General features: G+C 41.0%; 1 protein-coding gene across 1 annotated transcript in view; it reads left to right on the top strand.

Annotated features, from left to right (window-relative positions):
• Nucleotides 1-25,601, top strand: part of LOC128453297 (serine/threonine-protein kinase 32C) — an 86,726-nt gene extending 61,125 nt beyond the window's left edge. Inside the window, exons 4-12 of the mRNA XM_053436105.1 lie at nucleotides 3,790-3,963; nucleotides 8,845-8,882; nucleotides 9,963-10,052; nucleotides 11,470-11,573; nucleotides 11,700-11,816; nucleotides 15,257-15,382; nucleotides 15,869-15,997; nucleotides 18,964-19,031; nucleotides 21,097-25,601. Of these exons, the coding sequence (XP_053292080.1) occupies nucleotides 3,790-3,963; nucleotides 8,845-8,882; nucleotides 9,963-10,052; nucleotides 11,470-11,573; nucleotides 11,700-11,816; nucleotides 15,257-15,382; nucleotides 15,869-15,997; nucleotides 18,964-19,031; nucleotides 21,097-21,298 (1,048 nt within the window). The 3' untranslated portion in view covers nucleotides 21,299-25,601. The remainder of the gene's footprint in view (nucleotides 1-3,789; nucleotides 3,964-8,844; nucleotides 8,883-9,962; nucleotides 10,053-11,469; nucleotides 11,574-11,699; nucleotides 11,817-15,256; nucleotides 15,383-15,868; nucleotides 15,998-18,963; nucleotides 19,032-21,096) is intronic.
• The last annotated feature ends 309 nt before the right edge of the window (nucleotides 25,602-25,910 follow it).

Below are 25,910 nucleotides of genomic sequence, written 5' to 3'. Positions count from 1 at the left end.
TGAATCATGACCAAATGGACAGGACCACTGTGCTGTGGGAAACAGATTGGCGAGGGTAGCCGGGATTGTCAGAGCAACTGTCATCATAGAGTTGAAGCTTTAAACACGGCCTCATCTTAAAGGATTTTAAACCAAAACGGGTGAGTCATCTGAGGAAGCGTTGTGTGATGCAGCCCTCTTCCAGTCCATCCTTTCATCAGGAGGGATGTGCCGTGTCCTGTTCAGCCTCCATTAGGAATATTGATTTTAGTCGGGATGGAACAAGGCCTTTGGAGACTGTGGAGCAAATTAGCCTCTACACCCCGAGTCAGCAGTTATAACAAGCCCTATGAGGGGGCTTAGCTTTAAATCATCCTCATAAAAGGCGAAATATGGGATCAGTCCCAAAAGGCACAGGAGTCTGCTTCTCTAATACAGCATTGAGCAACCACAGATTATTTTCCCCTGGACTTGCAGTCTTGAAGGACTTTTAGTGAAACTGTACCGCACACTACTTTTTACAGAATAACTTTTTGTAGAACATGTTTTTCAAGGTTGTTTTTGTGAAATGAGGCCAGTTGAGGTGCTGTGTCTTAAGGCGACTGTTTGGATGTGGCTGACAGGAGAGGCAGCGTTCACTCACGCCATTGTTGCAGGAGTCCTCAGCGGAGCATTCAAGTGTCTCGTGATTGAGTCATGCAGCCAGCTCCAGCCAGCCCATCTCGATCATCAACTTTATGTAGGCCACTGAAACTTTGCAGAGCAACTCGAGCCAACACAATCACAAGCTCATGTTTCTCTCTCTCGCTTTTTTCCTAAAAACTGTTCTCCTCTTCCGCTGTCCCTTTATTTTCCTCACTCCTCCCTGCCTCCCCGGGCTCATTTGTCATTGTGGCCTGATTATTTCAGCCTGTTCCTTGTACTCCTTCCAGCCGGCTAACCTCCCTGTGACTGTTGCAGCCTTGTCCTGTCCTGGCCTTTCCACATGGCCTCCTCCTAGTTTTGGATAGTAACAGCTCTCCCCAGGCCCCCAGATTACTGCCAGGCCCTCGTTCAGACTTGAGGGTCTGACCCGAGACTCCTCTGTGCTCATTATAATGAGCGACACAATAAATTGTAATAGGTGAAGCAGAGGGAACGTTAAATGAGATTCGTGGTAAAACATTATTTAGACCCATTCCAGTGTCCCAGTTTGATAAAGTCTAGTTGCAATAATCTTTGTTATATATTTGTTGAATTTCGACAATAGATGAAGTGGCAATGTGCAATGTGCAAGACTGTGAGAAACTCACAGGAAGAGTTTGGACATCGGGTCAGAGCTCAATATAAAACTTCTACATAAATACATCCTTTGTTAAATAGAGTATTCTCGCCACGCTGTCCTTGAAGGAGACCCAGGGGTAAACCAACTCAGACACTCCAGACAATCATTTGTTTTCATAACAGATGCAGAACCGAACAAAGATGAGATTCAATAGCCTTTAGAGATATGGGCAGATGCCCGAGTCGATGTGCTGTAAACAAAAACACCTCTCAACTGAAGGCCCTGATGATTCTTCTATTGTTGTGAACTCGTCTGAACATTGAATTTCCTTCTGCATTCTTCATACTCAAAAGGCACCCCGTTGTGGGGACGTTTTCCCGGAGTTACTGCTGAATAGGGCTAGATACTTGTCGCTTTTCATTTCCTCTCCCACTCCCAAAAAAACACACCTTCATTTGTTTTTTTTAAGGACTGTCAAATTTGTGGACTTCACATTGTGTTTATTCAGAGCGAAGTGCTCTAAAATAACCGGAGAGTAAAATTGTTTGCATTTCTTTCGTCCCATCCCTAGCGCGAGTCTTAAAGGCGACAAGTCTTGTCAGCACTGGAGCTTTCACATGCTCCAGTTGTCGGCCCGTATCTGACATCTCCTGGTCACCTCAGTAGAGGTGGGGGGGAGGCAGTGACAGTCCTCCCCTTTTAAGTGCCCAGATATTTTGGTGTTGGATTGGAAAGAGTGTTGTGTGGAACGCTGAGATAGCGAGTGTGGCCTCATCCGTCAACTGGGTACCAGGAATCAGACTGTGACAATGAGGTGATAAAAAGGTGACAGCGAGGATTCCCTGCCAACCGCAAACAACAACCTGGGGCCGGCCATCTGCTGAGGCCACCATGTGTTTCAGTGTTGTGGCTGAGCAGTGAAGGGTCGGGACAGGTTGCTTCACTATGTCGGATGGAGGTGGCTCTTCTGTCATTTTCTGTTGAGTGCATTGTTTTGGTGGAGGCAGGGTGTGTAAGGAGTAGGTCCGAGAATAAGGGCCATGTTGAAGATAAAAACCAATTCTGAAATCTCAAGAATAAAGTCGGAATATTAAGAGAATTAAGTTGTAATCGAGATGGAACTCAATTTTATTACAGTAAAGTATTACGAGAGTAAAGTCGTATTCGATAACACACGTATAATATTAAGAGAATAAAGTTGTATCATGAAGATAAAGAAGAGTTTCAGTCCCTCTGGATCCAAACCAACAAACTAGGTTTAAGATTATGACTTCATTCTCCTAAAATAACAACTTAATTCTTGTTATATATAATATCATAAAAACTTGTTTTTAACTATTTTAATAGACATACAAAGCTAAATATTGAAGTATTTTTCTAGAAATTAAATGGCAGGGCTCATGAGCAAACAACTTGATGTGTTGCCCATCATCCATCCTATCACATTAAAATCAAGGTCAGTTTATCAACCAATCTACGCAGCATTTTGGAAGAAGCAGAAGAACCAACAGTTCTGTAAATGGGCTTCATTCTCTGCTGCAGAGCCACCGATCTGTGGCTGACATGGACTGATTTTCACTCTGCAGCGAACACAGGCCCCATTTCTCACTTACAGAGAGGCAGGAAATTGCAGCAAGGAGGACCAATCAGAATGTCCCCCTGAGTGTTTAGGGCCAAGCGAGAGGATGCAGAGAGAACCTGCAGCTATAAAAAGAAGCAATACCACCACAGCATCCGAGCTTGGATGGGAGAGTAAAGAATTGGCTCAGTAGCAGCCACATTTAAACCACGTTAGATAAAGGAAATCACCAAGGCTAAGTTTGTTTCCCTCCTCTTCTGCAACGTTGACATGGGGGGCCTATTAAGATATTATTCTGCCTTAATTTCTTTTAGATGAAAAATTGGATTCTGTTTTATAAAACAGTTTGTTTGCCCGTGTGGCTTAATGTTTTGTTCTGTGCTGTGGAGTTGAGTGTTACAAATCCCCCCCCCCCCCCCCCAGATCCCTGAGAGGCTGTGTTTTAATTTGATGTGCATGATTTATAAGCCTGATTGCCAAAAATGTTTAGCGGACCACAAGAAGCCTCCAGTTGACAGTTCACATTGAGCACGATTTCAAGCTTTCAAGCCTTTCTTCTTGCGTCCTTTTACATATGTTATTAAGATATGATATTACAATTCCATACAACGTTTATGTTCAGAGTCTGCCAGCAGCCGATATACATCCATAAAAAAACTCAAGTATGCATTAATGTTCATAAAAATGCATTATGCATCAAGGCTGCAGATATCTTACGAGGCATAGAAAGATGCATGAATATGGAGTTTTCCTGTGCTCTATGTATTATGCCATGTTCGTGCATGTGTGTCTTGTGATGTGTTGTGTGCACTGCATGCATTAGCATTCAAGCTGCCTCTGGACTACGATGTGTTGTTTGTGTGCTCAGTCTTTGGCTTACTTTCATATAGTGTTTCCTTCCCACACTGGACAGTGACTTAGCGCTGTGTGTTGTTTCTCCCCCCCCCCCCCCCCTCATTGGTCCCAGGTACTCGTTTCAGGATGAGGAGGACATGTTCATGGTGGTGGACCTCCTGCTGGGAGGAGACCTGCGCTACCACCTGCAGCAGAACGTTCAGTTTAGCGAGGACGCTGTCAAACTCTACCTCTGTGAGATGACACTGGCGCTGGACTACCTGCAGAGCCAGCACATCATCCATAGGTACAAATTTTGCCTTTTCCCCTTTTCTGTCGTTTCTACTTGAACGTGTAGAGAATGCATTGGCCTTCAAGCATGACCTGAATATGCTTGCAGTTATCTTTATATGTCCTATAGGCCGCACTTACATCTTAATTTTGGGCATGTTTGTCATTTTTAATGGCCAGAGGTACATTTATTTACTAATTTAATAATATGAATTAATTAATACAATGATTTGCATATATCTACAGGGAACATAGACTTAACAGGGAAATCACAAAGAATAATTATTGTGTCTGGTTTGATAAGAAACTTTAATATAAGTATCACAATGACAGTGTTGGTGGTAAACTGCAGCAAGAAAACGTCCAGAATTTTAATAATTAGCAGAGCAAGTGGGTTATTGAGGCAGTTTTCGTGTCAGTCTTGGATTATGGAGATGTAATCTACAAATGTGCGGCTGTTTCCATTTTTAAGCCCTTGGATTCTGCTTATCATGCCTCTGTCAGATTTGTGATGGTTACTCACTATTGTATCATTTAAAACAGAGTTCCGGTGGTAGATGTGATCTGTGTTTGTTTGTTTCTGTACAAAGTATTCAGTATTGGATCTGCACATGATCACACTTGCTCCAACCTCTGTCTGTCTGTCTGTCTGTCTCTCTCTCTCTCTCTCTCTCTCTCTCTCTCTCTCTCTCTCTCTCTCTCTCTCTCTCTCTCTCTCTCTCTCTCTCTCTCTCTCTCTCTGTGTGTGTGTGTGTTAGTGTTGACAGGCACATTATTGGGACGAGTCCTCCTTATATTTCCTATTTTCCTAGTAATGATTATGGAGTTTAGTTTCATATCATTATTCAAGAGCCTAATCTTTCAGTTTAAGAAAAGGACTTGATTTCACTCTTTTTGTAACGCAATCACTCAAAACCCTGTGCGCTCAATCAACTAGCCCCTGCTTGTGCTTATAATTGCTCAGCTTGTGCTCGCACTCAGATATTTTGTTGCTTTGACAGATTTCTTGCACTCCAGCCTCAGCTCATCTCGTCATGAAACATCTGCTCTTGGATTTCTCCTCTGGTCTATTTGTGCAACAAGTTTGTCAAAAATCCCGAAGGATAGAATGCCTGGTGTGGGTGTGTTAGTTGAATTAACTTTTTCACTCTACTGTGTAACTGGTAACTTTTGCTTCCTGGTCTTGTTCCCATAAAATACACAGGGAAAAAGAAACAAATCTGTCCAAGCAACAAAATACCTGAGTGAAAGCGATAAATTCAACCTTCTAATCAGCAAATGAGCGAGACAAAGCATCAGTATCAGCATCATTACAGTATTATTACATTATATTTTGTTTCATCGAATACACAAAGCCTCAGTTTGCAACTTCAACCACTGACATTTTCCTTCATTGAAATAACTGTGAAGATCAGCTCAAGGTTGTGTCTGTAACTTGTAATTTTCCAGAGGTTTATTTACTTGTCTTCAGCTCCTGCAGTGTGCAGCAACATTATTGGTGATATATGAATGCAATGATTATAACTCTTCCGGCTAGAACTCAAAACAACAAAATACATTTCAGCAAAGTCAAATATCTTTTCTGTGCAGAAACTTTGGCAAGTGCATTATCTCCTCGCTTTTCCAGAGGGTGGGAAAGTTGTAATCTTTGTGCGAGCGAGCACACAGGTTTTTATCAAAACCACAAAGTCACAATGTCTTTCTAGCTTTGCTTTATATGCAGTTCTTACGGCTGTAGTCGTGATTTATGTGTTTATCTAAAAAGATATCTTTAAAAAAAAAAAGTATTCACCACCTTTATCATGTCCTGTTGACAAATCTCACCAGCTCTCACTTTGACCTGACCGGTCAGGATCAGATGCAATCAGCTGACACTACATTATTCTTCCAGAAGGATGCAGCATGCAAACAGGACAGTAAACTGTACCCTCTGCATCTGGCCTACTTCTATATCCATAAAATCATGGCCACTGTATGGAAAGAATGCTTTTTTTATCTGCTATTTAGAATTCTTAACTTTATTAGTTATGCTGCATTAGTATTTTATAAGATCAAAAAAATTAGCAAACGCTAGCAAATCATCGTTTTGTATGAATTCAGTTTTTCCTTTAGTCTTGTTGTAGACTGAAGTTATCGCCTTACTTAAGGCTTTTATTAATGCTACTTTACATATCTAAACATAGCCCTCATGTGTGTTCCAGTAATTGTTTCCATCCATCATCTCCAACCATGGTGTACTGGCTTTTTGTCCAAATATGCTGAGTGCAGCAGTAAGTGTCTGCGCAGTCCACTAAGTGAAAGAGCCGGATCCCTGCAGACTGCAGATTTAGTGCCCCAGATGGCTAAAGAACAGTTTGAACCTTGTTCAAAATCTCCTTTGGGCTACATCTCATCCCTCAAAGAGAAAGAGAGAGAGAGAGTGAAATACACAAAGAGAGAGCGACAAAGAGAGAGAGAGAGAGAGAGAAAGAGAGAGAGAGAGTTTGTCGCTCTGACAACTTGAAGTACAAAAAAACTGAATAAATCAGGTCGAACATTGAAATAAACACATATGCTTTTTTGTTAAGCTTGTTAAAGGCTAACATTGATCTTTATTCATTTGTGTGTTCAACATAAAGCTGGGTCCAGGGGATTGTTAACTTAGCCGAGCATACAGACTGAATACAGAAAGGAACAATTAGCCGTGCACTGCTCAGAGCTAAAACAAAAGGCAAATGTAAAAATGAAAAGTTCCAATTTTTGACACATGATTATCTAACAACTACTTTTTCACAATTTGGGAGCAGCGTATTCAGATTCTATTGTGGTTGCCTAGCAACCACAGGTTGATGCTGAGACATCAAGACTCACTGACGACTAATGGTATTGTTCTTCTTATTAACATTATTGTGCAAGTTCCAAAATTTTATTCTGTTCCTTTAACTAAAAGCAAGATTCTAGCATTAGTGCAGAACAAGTGTTTATCCATATAAGTGTTTGTGTGCTGCATAAAGATTCATATATATAATAATTTTCATTTCCTGTAACATAGGCTACAGTATAGTATTTAACAGGTTCAACAAATGAATTGTTTTGCCACACAACAGATTGCTTTTGTTTCTCTTTTCTTTTTCCAATATGTTCATAAAGTTCATTTAGAAACACGTGATGGATCATAACCGTGTCTTTGCCTTCTGGGTGTGTTTTCGTCCTCTCCTTGACATCAACTGTTCAGCCTTTGACACAGTTGTGTCATGTAATCCCTCGGTGTCCATGGTCGTCCCCTTCTCTACAATTTATTTCCACCCTGTAAGTTTTTTGGCAGGAGAATACTATACAATTATTTTGTTGCACCAACTGAAGGAAGAAGGGGTCTCTGGTCTCCTAGCAACAGTCAGCTGCCACCATGCCCAAGGAGGTAAAATTAGTCCTACGAGAAGAGTAAAGTGGAATCCCTCTTCGTTTCCTCTCTCCTCTTCGTCTCTCCTCTTCTCTTTGTGTCTTCTCGTCGTCTCTTCTCTTCTCATCTCTTCCGCACTTAACATGTTAAAAGCTTTACTTGTGAGATCACCTCACACAGGAGGTTTCTTCCTTTACAAAATAAGAATTCACTTTACATGCTGTTTCATGTTGGATTAGTGTTTCCGTGCTCGCTGCAAAATGAATTAAACGTGAAGTGAATTTTGTACTTCAAACAGAATGGCGCTGTAGCTGGCAGTTCAATCAGGATTCCTCCGTGAACATGTATGTATTTCCCTCCAGCCCTGTGCTGCTGGATCCGTGTTCGCCGCCACCGCCACCTCCTTCACTTCCCTGCAAGAGTTTTGGCAGACGATACTAGCATCAGCTTGGCGTTGCAGAGCGGCAGCGAACACGTGTGTCTATGGGGTGTGCCGATTCTCTCCGCGGACTCTGTGTATTCTCCACACCAGTGTGACGTGCGGCATAATTAAATAAGCTGTGTGCACTCCGTTAATTGCCTGTGGAGGGCTTGGAAGGGCTGGGAAATGTCGAGATGTGTGTGTGCACGGGTGTGAGTGTGCACCTGAGTAAGTGTAGCATGGATGCCCAGTGTAAAAAGTGTGTGAAGACAAAGATAGAGCCTCCAGGGGCATTGGTGATGGTTGTGTTCTCATGTGCTCAGACAACTCGAAATATAGGGAATTAGTATTTTCTCCCCCTCTATCCCTCTCTCCCACACACACACTCACATACACTACAGCATGTTGCTCCAACATGTTATTCACACATGCATCAGTCTACAAACACCTCCTACTGACTTTCACATCCACACATACTGTACACATCATATCCCCGTCTTTCTCACAAACTATAATGGCTTGAGTCATTGTGTTTGACTTACATTTATTAGAGAAATACTATACATTTTTTGAACGCATTTGAAACTAAAACAGCTTAATACATCAGAAAATATAAGATTTTACTGGTTTCATCCTTTAAAAACACTGATTACAGTTTTACAGCGTTAAATTGTCTTGACCTGTAGGCGCCTGCATAAGCCCAATGGTCGACTTACATCATTCTTGTTTATTTCATGTTAGAGATTTCTGTCTGCGCTGTTTGGTTCAGGCTCCTCTCACTAGTTTGAGCAGTGCTCCGCTAAATAAAATATTGTGTCACTCATCTCCAGACACCAAGACAAAATAAATCTTAATCAAAGTTTAATGACAGTTGTGGGGTTGTTACCTTATGTCATAAGCCAAGTCTGATCTCAGGCAGATAAACAGTTTTTTAAGTTTTAATTTCTCAATATTCAAAACCTGAACTTTTTCGATGTTAAACGTTTATTTTAGGTTAACCTGCTGTGCATATTTACTGTTTAACACAAATACTCTTTTCAGGGCTATTTAGGGGATTTTTTGTGACGCCTCTGCATGTCTGTGTTTGTCTTTTTCAGAGATGTCAAGCCAGACAATATCCTGCTGGATGAGCAAGGTAAGGATGTAAACTGTCAGCTTTGTGCGTGTGTGTATGCCTGTTTGTGCCTATCTGGATAGGAAGACAAATCTATCTCTCTGTCAGATTTTTTTTAATATTTCATATACATTCATTATCAATAATTTCATATATATTCAATCAGTCATATTTGTCTGATCTAATCCTTGCAATCTCTGCTGATGGTCTCACATAACATCAAACACTTGATTCATAACTAATGGCGTACCTCAAGGTTTTGTGCTTGGCACATCATTATTTATTAGTTTAACCTTAAACTGAAATGGATAAACATAAAAAATATATTCTATTGTCATCAACCAATGGTTCTCTCTTCCTTCATTCACTCACATTCCACCTTAAAAAAGCTTGATGCAGTTTCCACTGTCTCATTTATGAATCACCAATAATGTCTTAGTGAGTAAATGACGACAACTACTGTCCATTGCAGCAGATCTGAGGACTGCATACCTCTTTATACCCCACCAGTAAATGCTGAACATGGACTGGCTGCCTCCCAGTACATTGCACCATATATGTAGAGAGAATTACAAAGGACATAAAGGCCATTGTTTTGTTTCTGATGATGTTTGAATGTGCTTATTATTGACTTGCTGTGTGTCTTCATGTTTTCCTATTTCCTCTGCTGTAATCAGATTTTTGTGCAAAACAGATGCAGGGCTGAGTGAGATAAACAGATTAAAAATTGTTCTAAATAGATGAATCTTTGTGTCCGGAGCATCCTCGGTTCAACCTGTTATATGTTCTTAATAGTGTACAATGCCAAAACAAAATGCACAGTATAAAGACAGCAGTGGGATTGAGTCCATCCTGAGACAACAGTAATGACCCTGCAGGCTACTAATGAATCACAGCAGGAACGAGGTCAGAGGAGTCAGGGATGTTTATCTGATAAACAAAACCATGAGGACACATTAATCCACTTTACTGAGATGTCAGGACTTACATTGCACATCAACATGTTTCCTCTTCATGTGATGAGAGACAGTCATTAAAAAATTAACAAGTTCAGATGGACTTTGTTTTGATGGCGGTTTTTTTGTGCCTGTGTCTTTTCAGGTCATGTTCACTTGACGGACTTCAACATTGCAACAATAATAAAGAATGAAGAGAGAGCCACGGCCTTAGCTGGGACCAAGCCCTACATGGGTAACTTTGATTAACCGTTGCACCACAACCATCTCATCGACTATGTCTGGTGTCATCATGGAGGTCTCATGTGTTTCTACAAATAAATATCCATACTGTAAGATGGTTATGGTATTCCATGAACAGGGAAATTGTGCAGTATTGGATTGAAAAATATATGGTCTCTGAATTTTGTCGAAATTTATTTGACTTTGACTTTACTATGTTACAAGCTTATAGTAAATACAATGTGTTCAAAATTAGATACTGCTGCTAGAGGGTGCTCGACAAGATTACTTGCACCCACGTCGTCTGTAATTATTAGAGATCCTTTGTTTATTTGTGGGAGGCTGAGACAAACATACATGACTGTCCTGTCTTGTCTGGTGTTTGCTGAAGAGAAGATGAGCAGCTTCTGGTGATGGGGTGAATCTGGGTAATCTGGGACATTGGGTAATGTGGGACACCTAAGCCCCAGTCTGTTTATTTTCTGTTCTAACTAAATCTAGTCAACAAGACTTTTGCATGGACATCGTGTGACTCAAATCCCTTAACTTCATGGGGGTGATGTCAGAGAAAGGAGTGGGGCAAGTGCCAATCAGAAGCCCCCCCCCCCCCTGGAATAGCATGACACAGTTAATGACCTAAGAATCTGACAAGATTCATGTTAAGGATACAAATCTTTCATAAATAAGTTGTTCCTAATTGTTATATGTTGAGTTGTTGTTTTTTAAAGCTGGCCCAATTGGTTAAATACGGTTGATAATGTGGGACAGCAGGCTTTGGGTAATCTGGGACAGTCATTGAAATTGTCTAAATGGGGAAATATGCATTTAGGGACTTCCTGAAGTAAAACAATGATACACTAAAGAGATGTAGCATATTGTCAGACAGAAGTTAATGGTAAATACAGTCGGTCCCTGTCTGTTTAAACAGGTTGTCTGATTAGTTAACTAACACATAATCAGTGTCTAGGACAGAGATGATCCAAAATACTAAATCTTATAATTTCTTTATTTAAGATAAGGTTCTTTATGAAGAACTACGACTTTGTAAGTCAATATGAACTAATGACATTTCTATGAATAAAATACATTTTCTTAGCCATTTTTTCAGAATGCTTTTAAAGAATTGGTAATATTGAGCTTGTCATGCATAAAGACTAATACATGTGTCCCAGATTATAGAAAAATGACCTGTCTCAGATTATCAAATGTTTTATTTTGGCACAAAGAGCACTGAAAGCTGTGTCATGGCTCCTCTGAGTATGATATCTCCATGTGTGGAACAGATATCGGAATTAGTGACAGATATCAAAACTGCAAAACATGTCCCAGATTACCCGGAATCCCCCTGTTTGTCAAAAGAACATGTGCTTTTTAATCAAGTGTCCAAAAGCCTTTCAGCTACCCAATAGATTCTCTGCTTGTGCTTTCAGCCCCCGAGATCTTCCAGTCCTTTATAAGTGGAGGGTCGGGCTACGCCATTGAAGTCGACTGGTGGTCACTGGGGGTGACAATCTTCGAATTGTTGCGTGGATGGGTGAGAAATTATGGCAATTTGATATTTCATGTTGCACAAGATTGCAGAAGCCGAGCTAGTTCATCCGACCCTCTTTTTCTTGATTTTCCTACTTTTCCTTTTTGTCTCACCCTGTTTCCATCCCAGAGGCCCTATGATATACATGCCAGTAACTCAGTGGAGTCGCTGATTCAGCTCTTCAGCACAGTCAGCGTGCAGTACAACCCGGCCTGGCCCAAGGACCTGGTTTCCCTCTTGAGGAAGGTGAGCTGCACTCAGTGGGACATCATTTACTTTTTATTCTTAATTTTATTTAAGCTCTGTCAGTTAAATAGTAGGATTCGCTTCTCGATTCACAACTCAGAAATCTTCTACTGCTGAGAGATTCCATTATCATGAAATTGGATCAGTGGTAGAGGTGGGGGATTTTGGTGTTTTATATCACTAATATAAATGTTACTTAGCTAATGGAAAGCTGCTGAGATTTATGAAAATAATTGGACATGCTGAGTCTCTCTTTTTTCTTACACATAATTATCTGATTTTGGAAGAAGTTTGATGATGGATAATCTGCTTTGCTAAATGTGTTTCCTCCAGCTTCTGCTTGATTTGTGGATCAGTGCACAGTTGTCCAACTTTTGTTATTTTTTCATTCGTTAAACATTTCTGGTTTATTTTCATAAAATGTTCATGTTGTCCATTCTGTGGCGAAATCAGACTTATTTACCTCAAAATACCAGACTTTTTTTTTTTGCAGAAATTATACCTTTATTACTTACTCAATAAACAGCGCAACTATATATATATATTTTTCATTAATTAAAGATTTTCAAGTGACATTTCTGATAAAGTGAAATCAACCTAAACCTAATGCTGACCCCACAGCCTGAACACAGATTGTTTTCCCTAGCAAGAGGAGCAGGAGGGAAGGAGGGCAGGGATATAGGGGTGGTATCGGGGTACATACTGAAGCCACAGGAACAGAGGATGCAGGTACTGTGGGAGGACTGGAGCTGGAGGGGGGGGGGGGGGATGAGCTGAGACCCTCTGGGCAAAGGAGAAGAAAAACGACAGATGGGAATCTGAGGGATGGAAGCACTGAAACAGAGCAAGTGGGTGAGATGAGATAGGTGTGTGCGTGTGTGTGTGTGTCAAAACAAGTAATTCTACCTCATATTGAGGCTTAAAATGTTCTTTACTTACACATGACAATGTGCCAGTTGGATGAGATAATTCCATTTACGTTAAATTGAAATAAATCTGCTAAACACTTTCTCGAATCAGGCTTCTCTGTGATAATTATCGTCTACATTCTTCTAGTTTGTAAAAAAATGTTATCAAGTGGTGCAACAAATTATTTGGCTCTTTTTATTTAGTTATTTAAAGATTTTGGAGTGGGTAAGAGCACACGTGGCTTGTTTGAAAAGGATATTTTTCTGTTTGGCAGAGTGTACATGTGAGCATGAGTGCGTGCGTGTGCTCTGTGTCTGAGTGTTCTGGACGGAGCGTGGGTCTCTTCCGCTCTGCTGCTAATCGATTACCAGCGTCTGGACTCCACCCAGACAGACCTTACCCGCCCTGCAGGAGAAAACCGAATCAGCCTGTGACCCAAGGAAGGAATAGAAGCAAAGGAAGAGAATTAGCGCAACAACAAAACCCGCTCCGCATCCCATTTTCATTTCCAGTGTTTACCCTGAGGTGCAGAACCAAACAGATGCCTTTTCATTTAAAAACACCACAGTATCAGCACTGGCTTTTCTTTCCTCCCAGGATTAAGGGGCTCCACTTATGTGTGGCATTCATCTGACTTGATCAGTGCAACAATGTTGTTCCAAGCCCCGATGAGATGATTGATGAACAGTGCCCCCTGTTGGTTGGTTTACCAGTAGGGGCTTGGACTGATCACTTTTCTTACTCTATTATGCAGTTTATTTTATGTTGCAGTTTAAGTTAAATAAAGAGCCATTTATTTCAAACAAATCCATAGTAAATAAATTGTGAAAATTTACTTCATCCTAAAATATTAAATATATTTAAGAATAGAAACAAGTCTATACAACAGATTTTTATTTCAATCTGACAACAATTTCCCATATATGTAATGTGACATTTTATTTCAATTTTTCTTGAGAGCTTTCAGCCAATCACATGCAAGCGTGCCTGACAGCTGCTGTCCAATTTTACGGAGCGGGCTCATGAATGTTGCCACGTCTCCCATCAGCTGGAGCAGCAACAGTGTCAGACTGATGGCTTTCTTCACAGCCGACACTGTGTCTGCTCCTCTGGCAGGAAAAGCACAGGCTGAATCCATGACATTAGAATCCACTGCATGTCACTTAGTTGAGGTGTTTCCAGCGTGCATGTGCACACGCGGCCTCACTGACAGGGCTCAAACATGGAAATGAATGTTTATGCCTCATTTGCTCCACATGCTTTTGCAGCTGTAAATAAACACCATAGGCAGATACAGTACTGTGACTAATCTCACATTTATTTAGCCTAACGCTGCAGATGCTGCCTCCCTAACAGGCAAACTAGCACGGAAAGGTTATGGGCTTGAATTTAAAGTAAAGAGACTATTAACTACAGCAGCTAGCTAATGTTCCTCTGAGAAAGACAAACAACTTTGTGTAAAGCAACCGTCTTTCTACTGCTAAAACTAGAGTCTCCTTATTTTGATGCCAAGCTGGCCAGCCCCTGGACTGGATATAAAGATGGACGGCATGACTGCTCCTCAAAAGTGAAGCCAAAGCGTCTCAATCACCACCTGGTGGCTACCTGTAGTATTACTCATATATCCTGCCTCATCCATGTTAGTCAGCTAGCTACTGACAGCGTAGTTAGCTTGCTTGATTATACTTTGTTACTTTGGGGCTTCAAGGTTTTCTTGATGCTTAACAAAAACAGCAAAACAACATAAACTCATAATTGCATCTGTGACACAGGAGGTTGAGCGGGTCGGCCGCTAACCATTAGGTTGGTGATTCAATCTCCAGCTCCTCCAGTCTGTGTGACGTTTCAATAGGCATGACACAGAACTGTGCTGGCAGTGTGTAAATGGTGTGTGATAGAAAAAGTGCTGTTTATAGAAGTGCTCTGAATAATTGTTTAAATGGGTAAAACAGATGTTTACTGTAAAACACTCTATTGGTCTATAAGACTAGAAAAGTGTCGTATAAATACAGCCCATTCAGTCCATTTAAAGTCAAGACCTATCTAACTTCATTCTAACAAACAATCAATAACTCTGAACTCATATATAAATTGACATTGACATTTTTATGGCAAAAGACCTTCAGGGAAGCCAGGAAGGAGTAGAAATTTAAAAGAACGTTTCCAGCTCCTTCCTTTGTTCATTTGAAATAGCCCAGACACATTGTATTTGAGACCGCACAGTAAAAAGGAACCAAACCAGCCAATGGATTTTTATTTTACACTCACACTCGAGTTTATTTCACCTCCCAGTGAGAAGAGTCTGGCTGTGACTGAGGAGAGAAGTTGTGAAGGTGATAGAGCTACTGGGGAGGTGACACGATGTGGGTGACATTGCTGTGTGTGTGTGTGTGTGTGTGTGTGTGTGTGTGTGTGTGTGTGTGTGTGTGTGTGTGTGTGTGTGTGTGTGTGTGTGTGTGTGTGTGTGTGTGTGTGTGTGTGTGTGTGTGTGTGTGTGTGTGTGTGTGTGTGTGTGTGTCCTTTGCTTCTAGCTGCTGACAGTGAACCCAGAGCACCGTTTCTCCTGCGTGTCCGACATGCAGACATCTCCCTACCTCGCTGACGTTAACTGGGACGCCGTGTATGAGAAGAAGATGGAGGCCGGATTTGTACCTAATGTTAGTTTGAAGAGATCTCATATCCACTTGTACACACACACACACACACATCTTACTTATATATAAAATCATTCTTACTTTATTGGTGGGGGACTCGCCAGTCCGAGCCCCTTATACTAACCTTAACTATTGCAACAAAGCTCCACACTCTTAGACAAACAGACTCACACTGTGTACATGCAGATTAAACACAAGCACACTTAGAAACTTCTCCTCGTGTTGGCTGAACGTGCTGAGGATGTGTAACAACTAAATAATGCAAAGGAAATTGAACATGGCTTTTTTTATGGCATCTCACTATAGTGTGTGTGCACATGCACTTACTGAACATTTGTGTGTGCATGCAAGTGTATTAATTTAAGTGTGAACTTTGCGTTTGTGCACTCTGTGGCTCTGCGGCTGACTTAATGATCCTTTGTGCATTTGAGTGTGTGTGTTTGTGTTTCAAATTATCTGATCATTATCTCATGCATCTCCTGCCTACAGAAAGGTCGCCTCCACTGCGACCCCACCTTTGAACTGGAGGAGATGATCCTGGAGTCGCGTCCTCTTCACAAGAAGAAGAAGAGGCTGGCCAAGAACCGGTCTCGAGACAACAGCAAGGATTCACAGTCTGTGAGTGACATGGCAGATTCTTGTAAACCCCCCAGAGTCAGACCTAGCCAGGAATTTAAAGGGGACATTTTATGAAAATTCCACTTTTGTAGTGCTTCTACACATTAATTTGGGTATCTGGCATCCCAAAAACTCTGGAAAAAATCTACTCCCGCGATTTGTTGTGGTTCCTCTATGTCAGAAACGATACGCTGGAGTGCGTCGAGTGGGATTACGACCGAAATAAACGTCATAGTCACACCATGCCCATGTAGGGAGTCTCACTACATGGCCTTTAGCTTTTTAATTCATTATTTTGTATAAAAACAAGTCATGTGCAATTGTAGTGGGTGCGAAAACACCCACTACAATTTGTAGAATGTCCCCACAGAGCCCAGTAGGGTCAACAAATAACCTGCTTTGTCTGGTCAGCCATCAAAAATTCAAAGAATGTGTCTTTTTACAGAAAACAAAGGAAATGCGCTTTGTGTACACATGGTCTGTGTGTGTGTCTTTAAATGATTCTTTCAAAAGACACACCCTTTCATTCCTTAGTTTAACTACTAACCTGCACCATCTGTATTAGCCTTGGATACAATAGATAAAATAGTGGAATATCTCATAACCTCAGAAGTAAAGGCATAATGTTGGATTGAGAAGAAGGTTGTATTAGATGAAAGCATGAAGGCAGAATTCAAGATGTCTCTGCATTTGTTAAAAGCCCTTTACTCCCTCTGATAATAGAAAGGACTATGTTTTATCTTTGCTCACATGTGAAAGGGTTATTTGCCTTAATGCCATGCCTTGGTTTGCTGTGTCTGTTTATTTAATGATTGGTCTCTTTGTGCAGATCAGATTAGTTCATCATTTGCATCATCTAGCTTCTGAAAAGTAAATTCATATGTGGAGGGCACATGCATATGTCTCAGAAAACCATTACCGGCTGCATAGAAGGATTCCTCAGAGATACGGCCTAGTGGAGATAACAATGCATCTCAGGTTTACCCCGCTCTCCGCTCTGTCACTTCTCGTCAAGACTGCATATTTTTATTTTGGCGGTGGGCCAATTCCCAGCATCTGCTTTTCCTCCGCTATAGTGAATTATCTCGGATGAGAGTGAGTAATACTTTGGTAGTGGGCATAAAGAGAGACTTCCTGTTCATGTGAGCTATCTTAGAGGTACCCTGATTATTTGTGATCCTTTGAAATAAAAATAAACTCCATCCTGAACAGGCCACAGAACAAGTATATTATTACCACAACAACTGGATTTAGAAATTAAAGTAATAGTTCAAACTTTTGGTAAAGGTTGCTTATTCCCTATTTTTGCTGAGAATACAATCAGAGGATTGATGCCTTTCTCGTGTCTGTACAGTAAATATGTAGCCACAGACAGCACCTGATGTTATTTGATGATGACTGAACTTTGAGTGTGTTGGTAGTTGACTTGTTTTTTCCTTTGAACAGAACCATGTTAACTTTTTCAACATTTTAAGGCTGAAAGCTAATGCTAAGCTAACCACCTGCTTCATATCGATCTCCTATTTCAAGAAATCTCTGTCTGTCTGTGGCTCACATATCTCAAGAACTGTTTATCTTATCGGCTTCACACTTTGCATGTTGTGTTGATTTTGTGCGATATTAATAAACCTTGAAGGATCAGGCAGCCAGTGCACTGTAGCAGTGGCGGTTTGGACACATCAATGTAGGAGAAGTTGTTGAACACAATAATGGCCAAATTCACGATTACAGCAACAACAACTGATTCTCCAGTTCAGGGTTCTGCGCACTGAGTGGAGCTTCACCTGAACTTTGAACTGAAAGGTGAACAGATCTTTGTGCAGCAGCGATGGGGCAGCTTCAGGGTTCCGTGGACTGAGTGCAGCAGTTGGTCTTTGCTTGCCACGGCTCAATTACTGCAGGTCACAGTTTCAGAAAGGAAACTGTAAACCATCATCACCACAGACCAGGCACTGGACTGGTTTACTTTAAAATGATTCTCAGCAACAAACCTATTTCGTAAAACTTTTAATGTTGCAGAAAACATAGTCTGGTTTTTAGACCCACGGTGACATCAGGTTGACGTAAATTTTATAACTCATGTGCTTTCGACTCTTCATCTGACAAAAAATGCTATGGAAATAATGCTTAGTTTCAGCCTTGAAAAATCTGTAATTAAATCAAATTATTTATTAAATTAAAGACATGTGATCACATATGATATACCTTGTTCATGTTTTCATATCCCCTGTGTGTGCTGAGAGCAGAGTTTTTGTGCACACACATAATTTCCGTCCCTTTGCCTCTTCTGCATTTGTTATGTTTGATTGAGAAATTATTTACCACAGACAGGAGATATCCCCTCCGTATTCATGAGAAGCAGCCTGTTCCCATCAGTCAGTCATCATGACATCAGTGGTATTAACGTCAGTGGTGTGTGTGTGTGCGTGAGTGTTATCTGTATGGATCAGCGTGTGCAAGGAGTGTGTACCTCTAACAATAGCAGGGTTATGAAACTTTGTGTGTGTGTGTGTGTGTGTGTGTGTGTGTGTGTGTGTGTGTGTGTGTGTGTGTGTGTGTGTGTGTGTGTGTGTGTGTGTGTGTGTGTGTGTGTGTGTGTGTGTGTGTGTGTGTGTGTGTGTGTGTGCGTGCTCATACTGCGTTATTACCCAGATTATTAAATTATGAAGCCTTCAGTGCTGTTGTCATGGCCTCAAGTGCTTTTGGAAATATGAGCTTCTATTTTTGTCTCGGGCCAAACATCCAATTTGAGGAGGGCTCACAAACAATTCATGACTTGTTTAAAAAGAGCAAAGGAAAGGAAGCGAAACCAAGGAATGAGTAAAAAGACATTTCCAGAGGTCGCAGAGGTTACACAGTTGACTGATGGAGTTTTATTTGTAGTTTTGGACGATGATGATGAGGTTGATGGGGAAGAAGATGATGGTGGCGATGACGATGATATCTGTTGTTTTGTGTGCCTGCAGGAGAATGACTACCTACAGGAGTGCCTTGAAGTGGTGCAGCAAGAGTTCATGATCTTCAACCGGGAGAGGTAAGAGAGCAGAAGAGCAGCAGGCCAGATGTAACGTGGGCTAAATGCAGACTTTCCTCTTCACACATTTAACAGTATCAAGGCAACACAGGAATTATTATCCTTTGTGGTGGCAAATTCTGTGAATGAAGCACAAAGTCTTCACTGCACTTGTCTTCCTGTAATTTAATCCAACATCTGCAGAAGGACTCACAGTACACATCACCTGACTAACATGTACAAATGAGCAAGGAACAGAGATGATAGTTGTGTTCTTATAATCCACATTCCCCTCCCATGTAAATGTATTTATTACCCTCCTGATGTCTTATCAGGGTGGGAGCTATCCTGCCTTCATGTCTCTAAGGAAGAGCCCAGATGTGAGACCACAACCATTTGCATGAGAAAACATGGAGTTAAGGCTTCAAGAGGCCATAAAGTAAAAGTCTCTGTTCAATATTCGTAAACCTAAAGTTTCCCTAATAGATAAACAAGCTGGTCAATCTTCCACATACACGTCTGCTCATGCAACATCACATCCACAAATGACATCCACATTTCCATTACACCTTTTAGACCAAATGCAAAGGGGGAAATAATACAGTTACTCTGCTTAATTTGCACTTAAACAAATATATGCAGATCCTTTTAGAACCAACAATGATAAGTACCAAACACATTACTAAGATAAGAACATTGGGTCAAAGTTGAAGTCAGAGGTGGATGTTTACTGTGGACTGTGAATAATGTTATTTACCATTAACCCATGCAGTTGTCTGACCAACTGTGGTTCCCGACTATTACTACTGCAGTTATCTTGCCAGGTACAATAATATAATAACTTCTAACATGTAAATCATATTATAATATGTAAATGATGATCAAATCTACAAAAACAAATCCCAATCTGTTAAAAAAGAAGAAGCTGTAGTTCTGCTTTGATCATAATAATTTGTTTTATAGAATAAAAAGGAAACATTTGCCTCACTGTCACCTGCACTTGAACCATGACTGTTTCTTAAAGCGTGGATTAAAAAGGAGCTAGCACTGAACATAGCCTGGAGCATCACTGCTGTGTAAAATAGCAGAGGGAACACTAACGGTGGGTGAGGAAAGCTAGGAACTTCTATCAGCTGCAGTTTGTGAAGAGAGGTGCAGAAAATACTAATTTATGACCATGATAAGTCAAAACCATAACATTTTTAATTAAGTCACTGGTATAGGAAGTCAGTGAGCCTAGAGGAGAGCATTGTATATTACTCTACACTATATGACAGGTCGCTTTAATGACAAGACATTGGTTTATAAATCATCCAGCTATGCATCATCTATACCAATTATCTAATAAGGGCCACAGGGGGAGCTGGAGCTAATTCCAGCTGACATTGTGCGAGAGGCGTTTTACACCCTGGAAAGGTCGGCAGTGTATCACAGGGTCAACATGAAAGGAAACAACAACCACTCACACTCACATTCACACCTACACACTATTCTGAGTCTCAAATTAACCTAAGATGCATGTTTTGGGGAGGAAGCCAAAGCAGCAAGCAGACATGAGGAGAACATGCAGACACGGAGAGACTCTGGTTCAAACCCAGAACCTCCTCGCTGTGAAGCCAAATATGCAGCACATCCTACATAAAGAGCCTGAGGTCCATTTATCACAGGACATGTGTGTATCTGCAGTGTGAGAGGAGGAATATCACTTCAGCGCTGCTCTGAATTATTGCCTCATTTATTATTGACCAGGTCCTGCCACTGCAACATTACTGAAATCCTTCTGTGTGGGAAAAGTCTTATTATATCCTGTTGCTCTAATTAATTGGAGTCTACTTCCATTTATAATGGAGGCAGTAATCATCTGGAGTTATACAGAGCAGAGAATAGCACTCTACAATAAGATCAAGGCCTTTCTTTGCATTCAACTACTAGCTGCCTGTTTCTGTGTGTGTATGTTTGATTTAACTATACTTACATACTTGTATTTCTTAAAAATTAAGAATAACAAAAACTGTGTATATTCATGCACATGTTGTAACATTACATGTGTGTTTTCATATCTGCTTCCCCCTCTCTCCGGACTCAGGTTGGACAGGCGTCCGGACGAGGGCCAGTCAGAGGCCGGTGCCGATGATGCCAGTGGAGATGGGGAGAGGGAGGCCGAAGCCGGGGCCACCAGCGATGACGCACCTGAGCCTGAACCTGATCCCGGTCCTGAGCCGGAGCCCGAGTCCTCCTCCAAGCGGAGCATGTGCGGCTCGGTGTGCTCCTCCCCCGGCAGCTGCTAGCACCACATCGCCTCACAGTGACGATTGCAGGTCTCTCTGGCCGCTGCAGTGTTTGTGCCATACCAGTAGATAGGTTCTCACCTCTCTCCTCTATTGTAGCTAGGGGTGGAGGAAACGCACAGCAGGGCAACTTGGAGCACAGCAGGACCTAAAGTGGCCCCCACCATTTCTCTTATCTTTTCATTTTTTTTCTGTAGCATCCTTCCGGTAAGGCATGAATGAAGCAGAGTCCCAGAGAGTCCCCACCTAGAGTAAGCTCTAACTTCTATGCAATGTTACAGTATAGCATGACAAATAAGGTATCAGTTACAAGGAGGTGTTGTTCAGGAGCAGAGAGCCCCACGAGCATGATGACATCCCGAGCAATAGCGGTGCTGGGTTTTAGTGGGATTGGTGGTTTCGGGAGAGACGTATCCCCCCCCCCTCAGACTTCCTGTTCAAAATCTGATGGGGTCGACTGAATTATTCAGCACACGCAGGCACTCAAGTTTATGTTATTGCCTGTGTCTTCTTCCTTCTGCCCTTTTCATGTATTGTGTGCCCTAATTCCAAAAAATCATTTTTCCCCTGGAGCGCCTTCCTTCTAGTGTAACACCTTTATGAGACACAATAAGCGTTAATGGCTGTTTTCAAGCGAGCGAGACAGTGTGGCTGGTTTTCATGTTGTAAACCTGTTTAAAGTGACGCCTGTTGATGATAATTACTTTTTGTGAATAACAGTGTAGCCATGCTTGTTTGATTTTCCTCCTTAAGCATTAACCAACTTGTTTCTCTGAGCTTTTTTAGGATGACCGCGCACGGGAAATCTATTGGAAATTAGTGCAGCAATCAAGATGAAAGGTTTCACTTGTCACTGCTTTGGTTCCCAAGATGTAGTGTTTTAGCTCGCGCTCTTATTCAAAGAGCATTCAGAAGCTCGGCTGTGAGGAATAAATATAAACAAGCTACAGTCACCTCCTTTAATAATCATTAGAATGCTCTATTTGCTTCACTAGACACCATCATCTCTTTAAGTGCTTGGTTAGTATAAAGATCATCTCCATCTAGAGTTTATTTTGGGGCTGAACTTAAATGTGTAGCTGTGTCCTGTTGGTATAGATGAGATATGCTATTACTGTCATCATGATAGTGTTACATTTAAGGTGGCACCATTGATCTCAGTCTGAACACTTGGGAACATGTAGCAAAAGTCCACCTTAAAACCCTAAGGCCTAATAAAATAAAAACCGTGTAAATAGCATAAAGTGTAGGTTATTAAACTCACCACAGTTTTATGTGGGACTTCGAACTCGACGTATAAACTAAAGGAAGAGCTGCGTGAAGCTTCTAATGCTTCGTTCTGCTCCTCTTTCCAAGTGTGCAGGCACAACTTGTAGGCAAAATATGCCAAAGCTTTTCTACCATTTGCATAACCATTTCTAAGGAGCTTAAAGTGTGTGAATGTATGTCTCTGTTTCCCAGTACAACATAAAGTCAGCGTTCCTTCTGCAAGTGAAAAAAATACTATCATTTATACAATCATATTGTGTATAAAGTATCTATTTCAGGTAAGGGGGTGACCTAAAAGTTATAGTTTTGGGAAGTATGTCTATTCGCTTTTTATCAAAAGGATGAAATGAGAATATAGATGCTACCACTAAGTCGTGTAGAGCTGAGAGATAATTTGCCGTTCTTATCTTATCTTGGCTTAGCTTAGCTGAATTTAACACAAATACTGGTGTGTGTATAATCAATATCTAAATTATCAATTAAAATTAATTCACATACTCTGTTTGGCCAGGACTACAACCAGGAACAGTATATTTCCAGATATGCTGAGCAGAGGTTCTGATTGGTTGGAAAGAATAGTCGCAGTTACACTAGATCCTTTTACACCAACAAAGTAAATATATTTGTTTAAATGCGTGAACATATTTCAGAGTTAAAATTTGTGTGTTAAGTCTGGATCTAAAGTGAATTGGTATGTTGAAAGAGTGAATTTTGCAGCGAGCCCTTCTAGCTGTTTAGGAGAATCTCGAGGGACGACGAGGCAGCAGAAGACATCAGGAGGCTCCATTTCCATGGTGCTCCTGCTAACCTGGCTGCATGTACCGAGAAACCTTATCCTGTTTTAAAAACCACAGTTATGAATCCTCTCAACAGCCTCCATGTCTGGTATCATTTTCACTCTGTGTTAAAGAGGAGGACTGGCCAGTAAGTAATGGCCAAAGATCCCCCCCAAAAAACAGAGACTGATGATAAACAATCATTTCATAGGGTAGGGTAACTCTGTAGCACTGCCGTGGCTTGTTGTCAATAAGGTCATTTGAGGAGGAGGATTCTATCAGTCCCAGGAGTGAGTTGACAGACCGCTATGTTACGTTACACCGTGGGCGGACGCAGTTTAACTCTACTAAAAGACAACTCCCCGTCCAGTAGGTTTAACATGGATTAAACGTCCTAAGCACTTGATGAAGAACTTTACAGTATATTGTCTCAGTGGCTGTATTTAAACTTGCAATGGTCGTCCCATTGATTCTTCAAAGTTTAGCTCAGTTCAGTTTATTTGAAGTTTTTTTAAAGGTAAAATTTAAATACTTTTGTTGAAAATAATTCACAAAATAGATAATCAGCAGCAATATTTCATTTTACAAATGACATTTGGTATGTCCTTTGCTGCTCGCTATCGTTAGCCACTGGTGAACCAACATTCAGTTGTATTCCTCTTTTTTTTATGGTTTTGTGAAGAGTACTTTTTGATTTATAATAGATACATTGTCTTACTTGCTACGCTATGTTAGCAAAGCACTCCTGGTGGAGGCAGTTTACTTCTACCTAAAGAGGCAATAGACTCCAGATTGAGGAAGTCAACAATAACTCTGAGTTCCGATATTTTTGTAAAATTTTAAATGATTGATCCCTTCACTATACCAGTTATTAATACCAAGTAATTTATGGCCGAGCTGTGTAAGTCAGCTAACAGTAAACATGCTTACAGATCAGCCGGGTAGCATTAGCGGTAGCAATCTTCTCATCTCACCCTCACAAAGAAGGCAAATAAGTGTACTTCCCAAAATGTTAAAGTATTTCTAAACACTATACATCATGATTAGATTAAGAAGCTTCTTTAAAGTGATTTAAAAGTGGCATCCTCAAAGTTCGGCAAAATATATGAGGAGTTTAATACTATCAAGCCCTGTGCTTTCTTTTTGCATGTACCTTTATAGTATAAGCCTGTTCCTGCCAAAGTCTTGAGCTTGAGCCTCTACTGGCCGATTCGTGCATGCACAAGCTTTTGGTAATAGCTTACCTTGGTACTCACCGCATTATCGACACAGTCCATATCAGAGTGTAACTGGCCTGCGTCATTGCTCCTGGACAGTGAGTTTTGTGAACTTTAAACTGTAAAAAATCGTGTAATCCCACTGTTATATGGACGGCATGATATTTTTAGATGATATGCAGTACCTTTGGCATCCTGTAGGCTGTCGTGATGCTCTGTTCAAGCATACAGGCTTGTACCCTCGCTGTATGAGCAAGTTGAGGCCAGCGGCTCTGTGTGATGATCTGTTGTGGGTTAAGTGTTGCGTTATTGTTTGTGCAGAAAGATGAAATTGGAACTGGGGCAGGTTTTCTCTTCTCCCCGACACAGAATTTGCTTCATTATTAAAATCACTGAATGTCTCCATTCGTGGAAAAGAAAGCTCAATCATTTCTAAGACTCTTTAAATGAGAAAGCACATCATCAGAGTTAGCACAGGCCTGAAATGGATGTGTTCAATTATATGTTCGTCATCTGTAAATGGATTAAAAACTGACTTTGGCGGTTCATTTAAGTGTAGCTTTTCTCTAAGTTACAATACTAATCTACGGTTTTGACATTTGTTCCTTGATATCAGTGATCATTCCTAATTGGGCCGTGCTTGCAAACCCTACTGACATGTTTCTTTGTGTGTTAATGTTCTGGATGCTGTTAGGTGTTTTAAAAAAAAGGCATTGTGCTAGTGTTTGACCAGCAGCAGCATGTCTCCTATGATTGATGCTCTCAAGGCGTACCATACTGTAGATGTCTTTATCTCTGTGGATACAGTTTGAAACTCAGTGGCCTGGTGAGAAAACAAATCCAGAAGAAAACGTGATTTATGCTTCTCTTTTCCTCCTTGTGATCCTAATTTGCATAATGCTCTTGTGCTGTAGGATTTCTTTTTTCACAGGGAGTCAGTGAAAGCCTTGTGACTGTACCAGCTGAAAATGCTCTGTGTGTTTAAAAACATGCTGCTTTAACTGCTTTGATAACGAAATAAAACTCCTTCTAGTAATTTTACATCCGTGTATTTTTTGTGTATTTATTCTGTGTTGTTCACCCAAAAATTTAAAATGCACTCATTATCTACTCACCACTATGCCGATGGAGGGGTTGGTGAAGTGTTCAAGAGCACAAAACACTTTGGGAGTTTAAGGGATAAACTGCTTTGCAGCCAAATCCAATACAATTGAAGTAGCTGGTGACCGAATATTCAAACGTAAAAAAAAAAAAAAGAAATTGTATTGGATTTCGCTCCAACGAGACTACTAAAGTGTTTTGTGGACTCAAACACTTCGCCCACGCCTCCATCGGCATAGTGGTGAGTGG

Source organism: Pleuronectes platessa, chromosome 12 (assembly GCF_947347685.1).
Source record: "Pleuronectes platessa chromosome 12, fPlePla1.1, whole genome shotgun sequence".
Classification (NCBI taxonomy): domain Eukaryota; kingdom Metazoa; phylum Chordata; class Actinopteri; order Pleuronectiformes; family Pleuronectidae; genus Pleuronectes; species Pleuronectes platessa.
The sequence above is the reverse complement of the archived record's forward strand: the minus strand, read 5'-3'. Positions and strand labels throughout refer to the sequence as shown.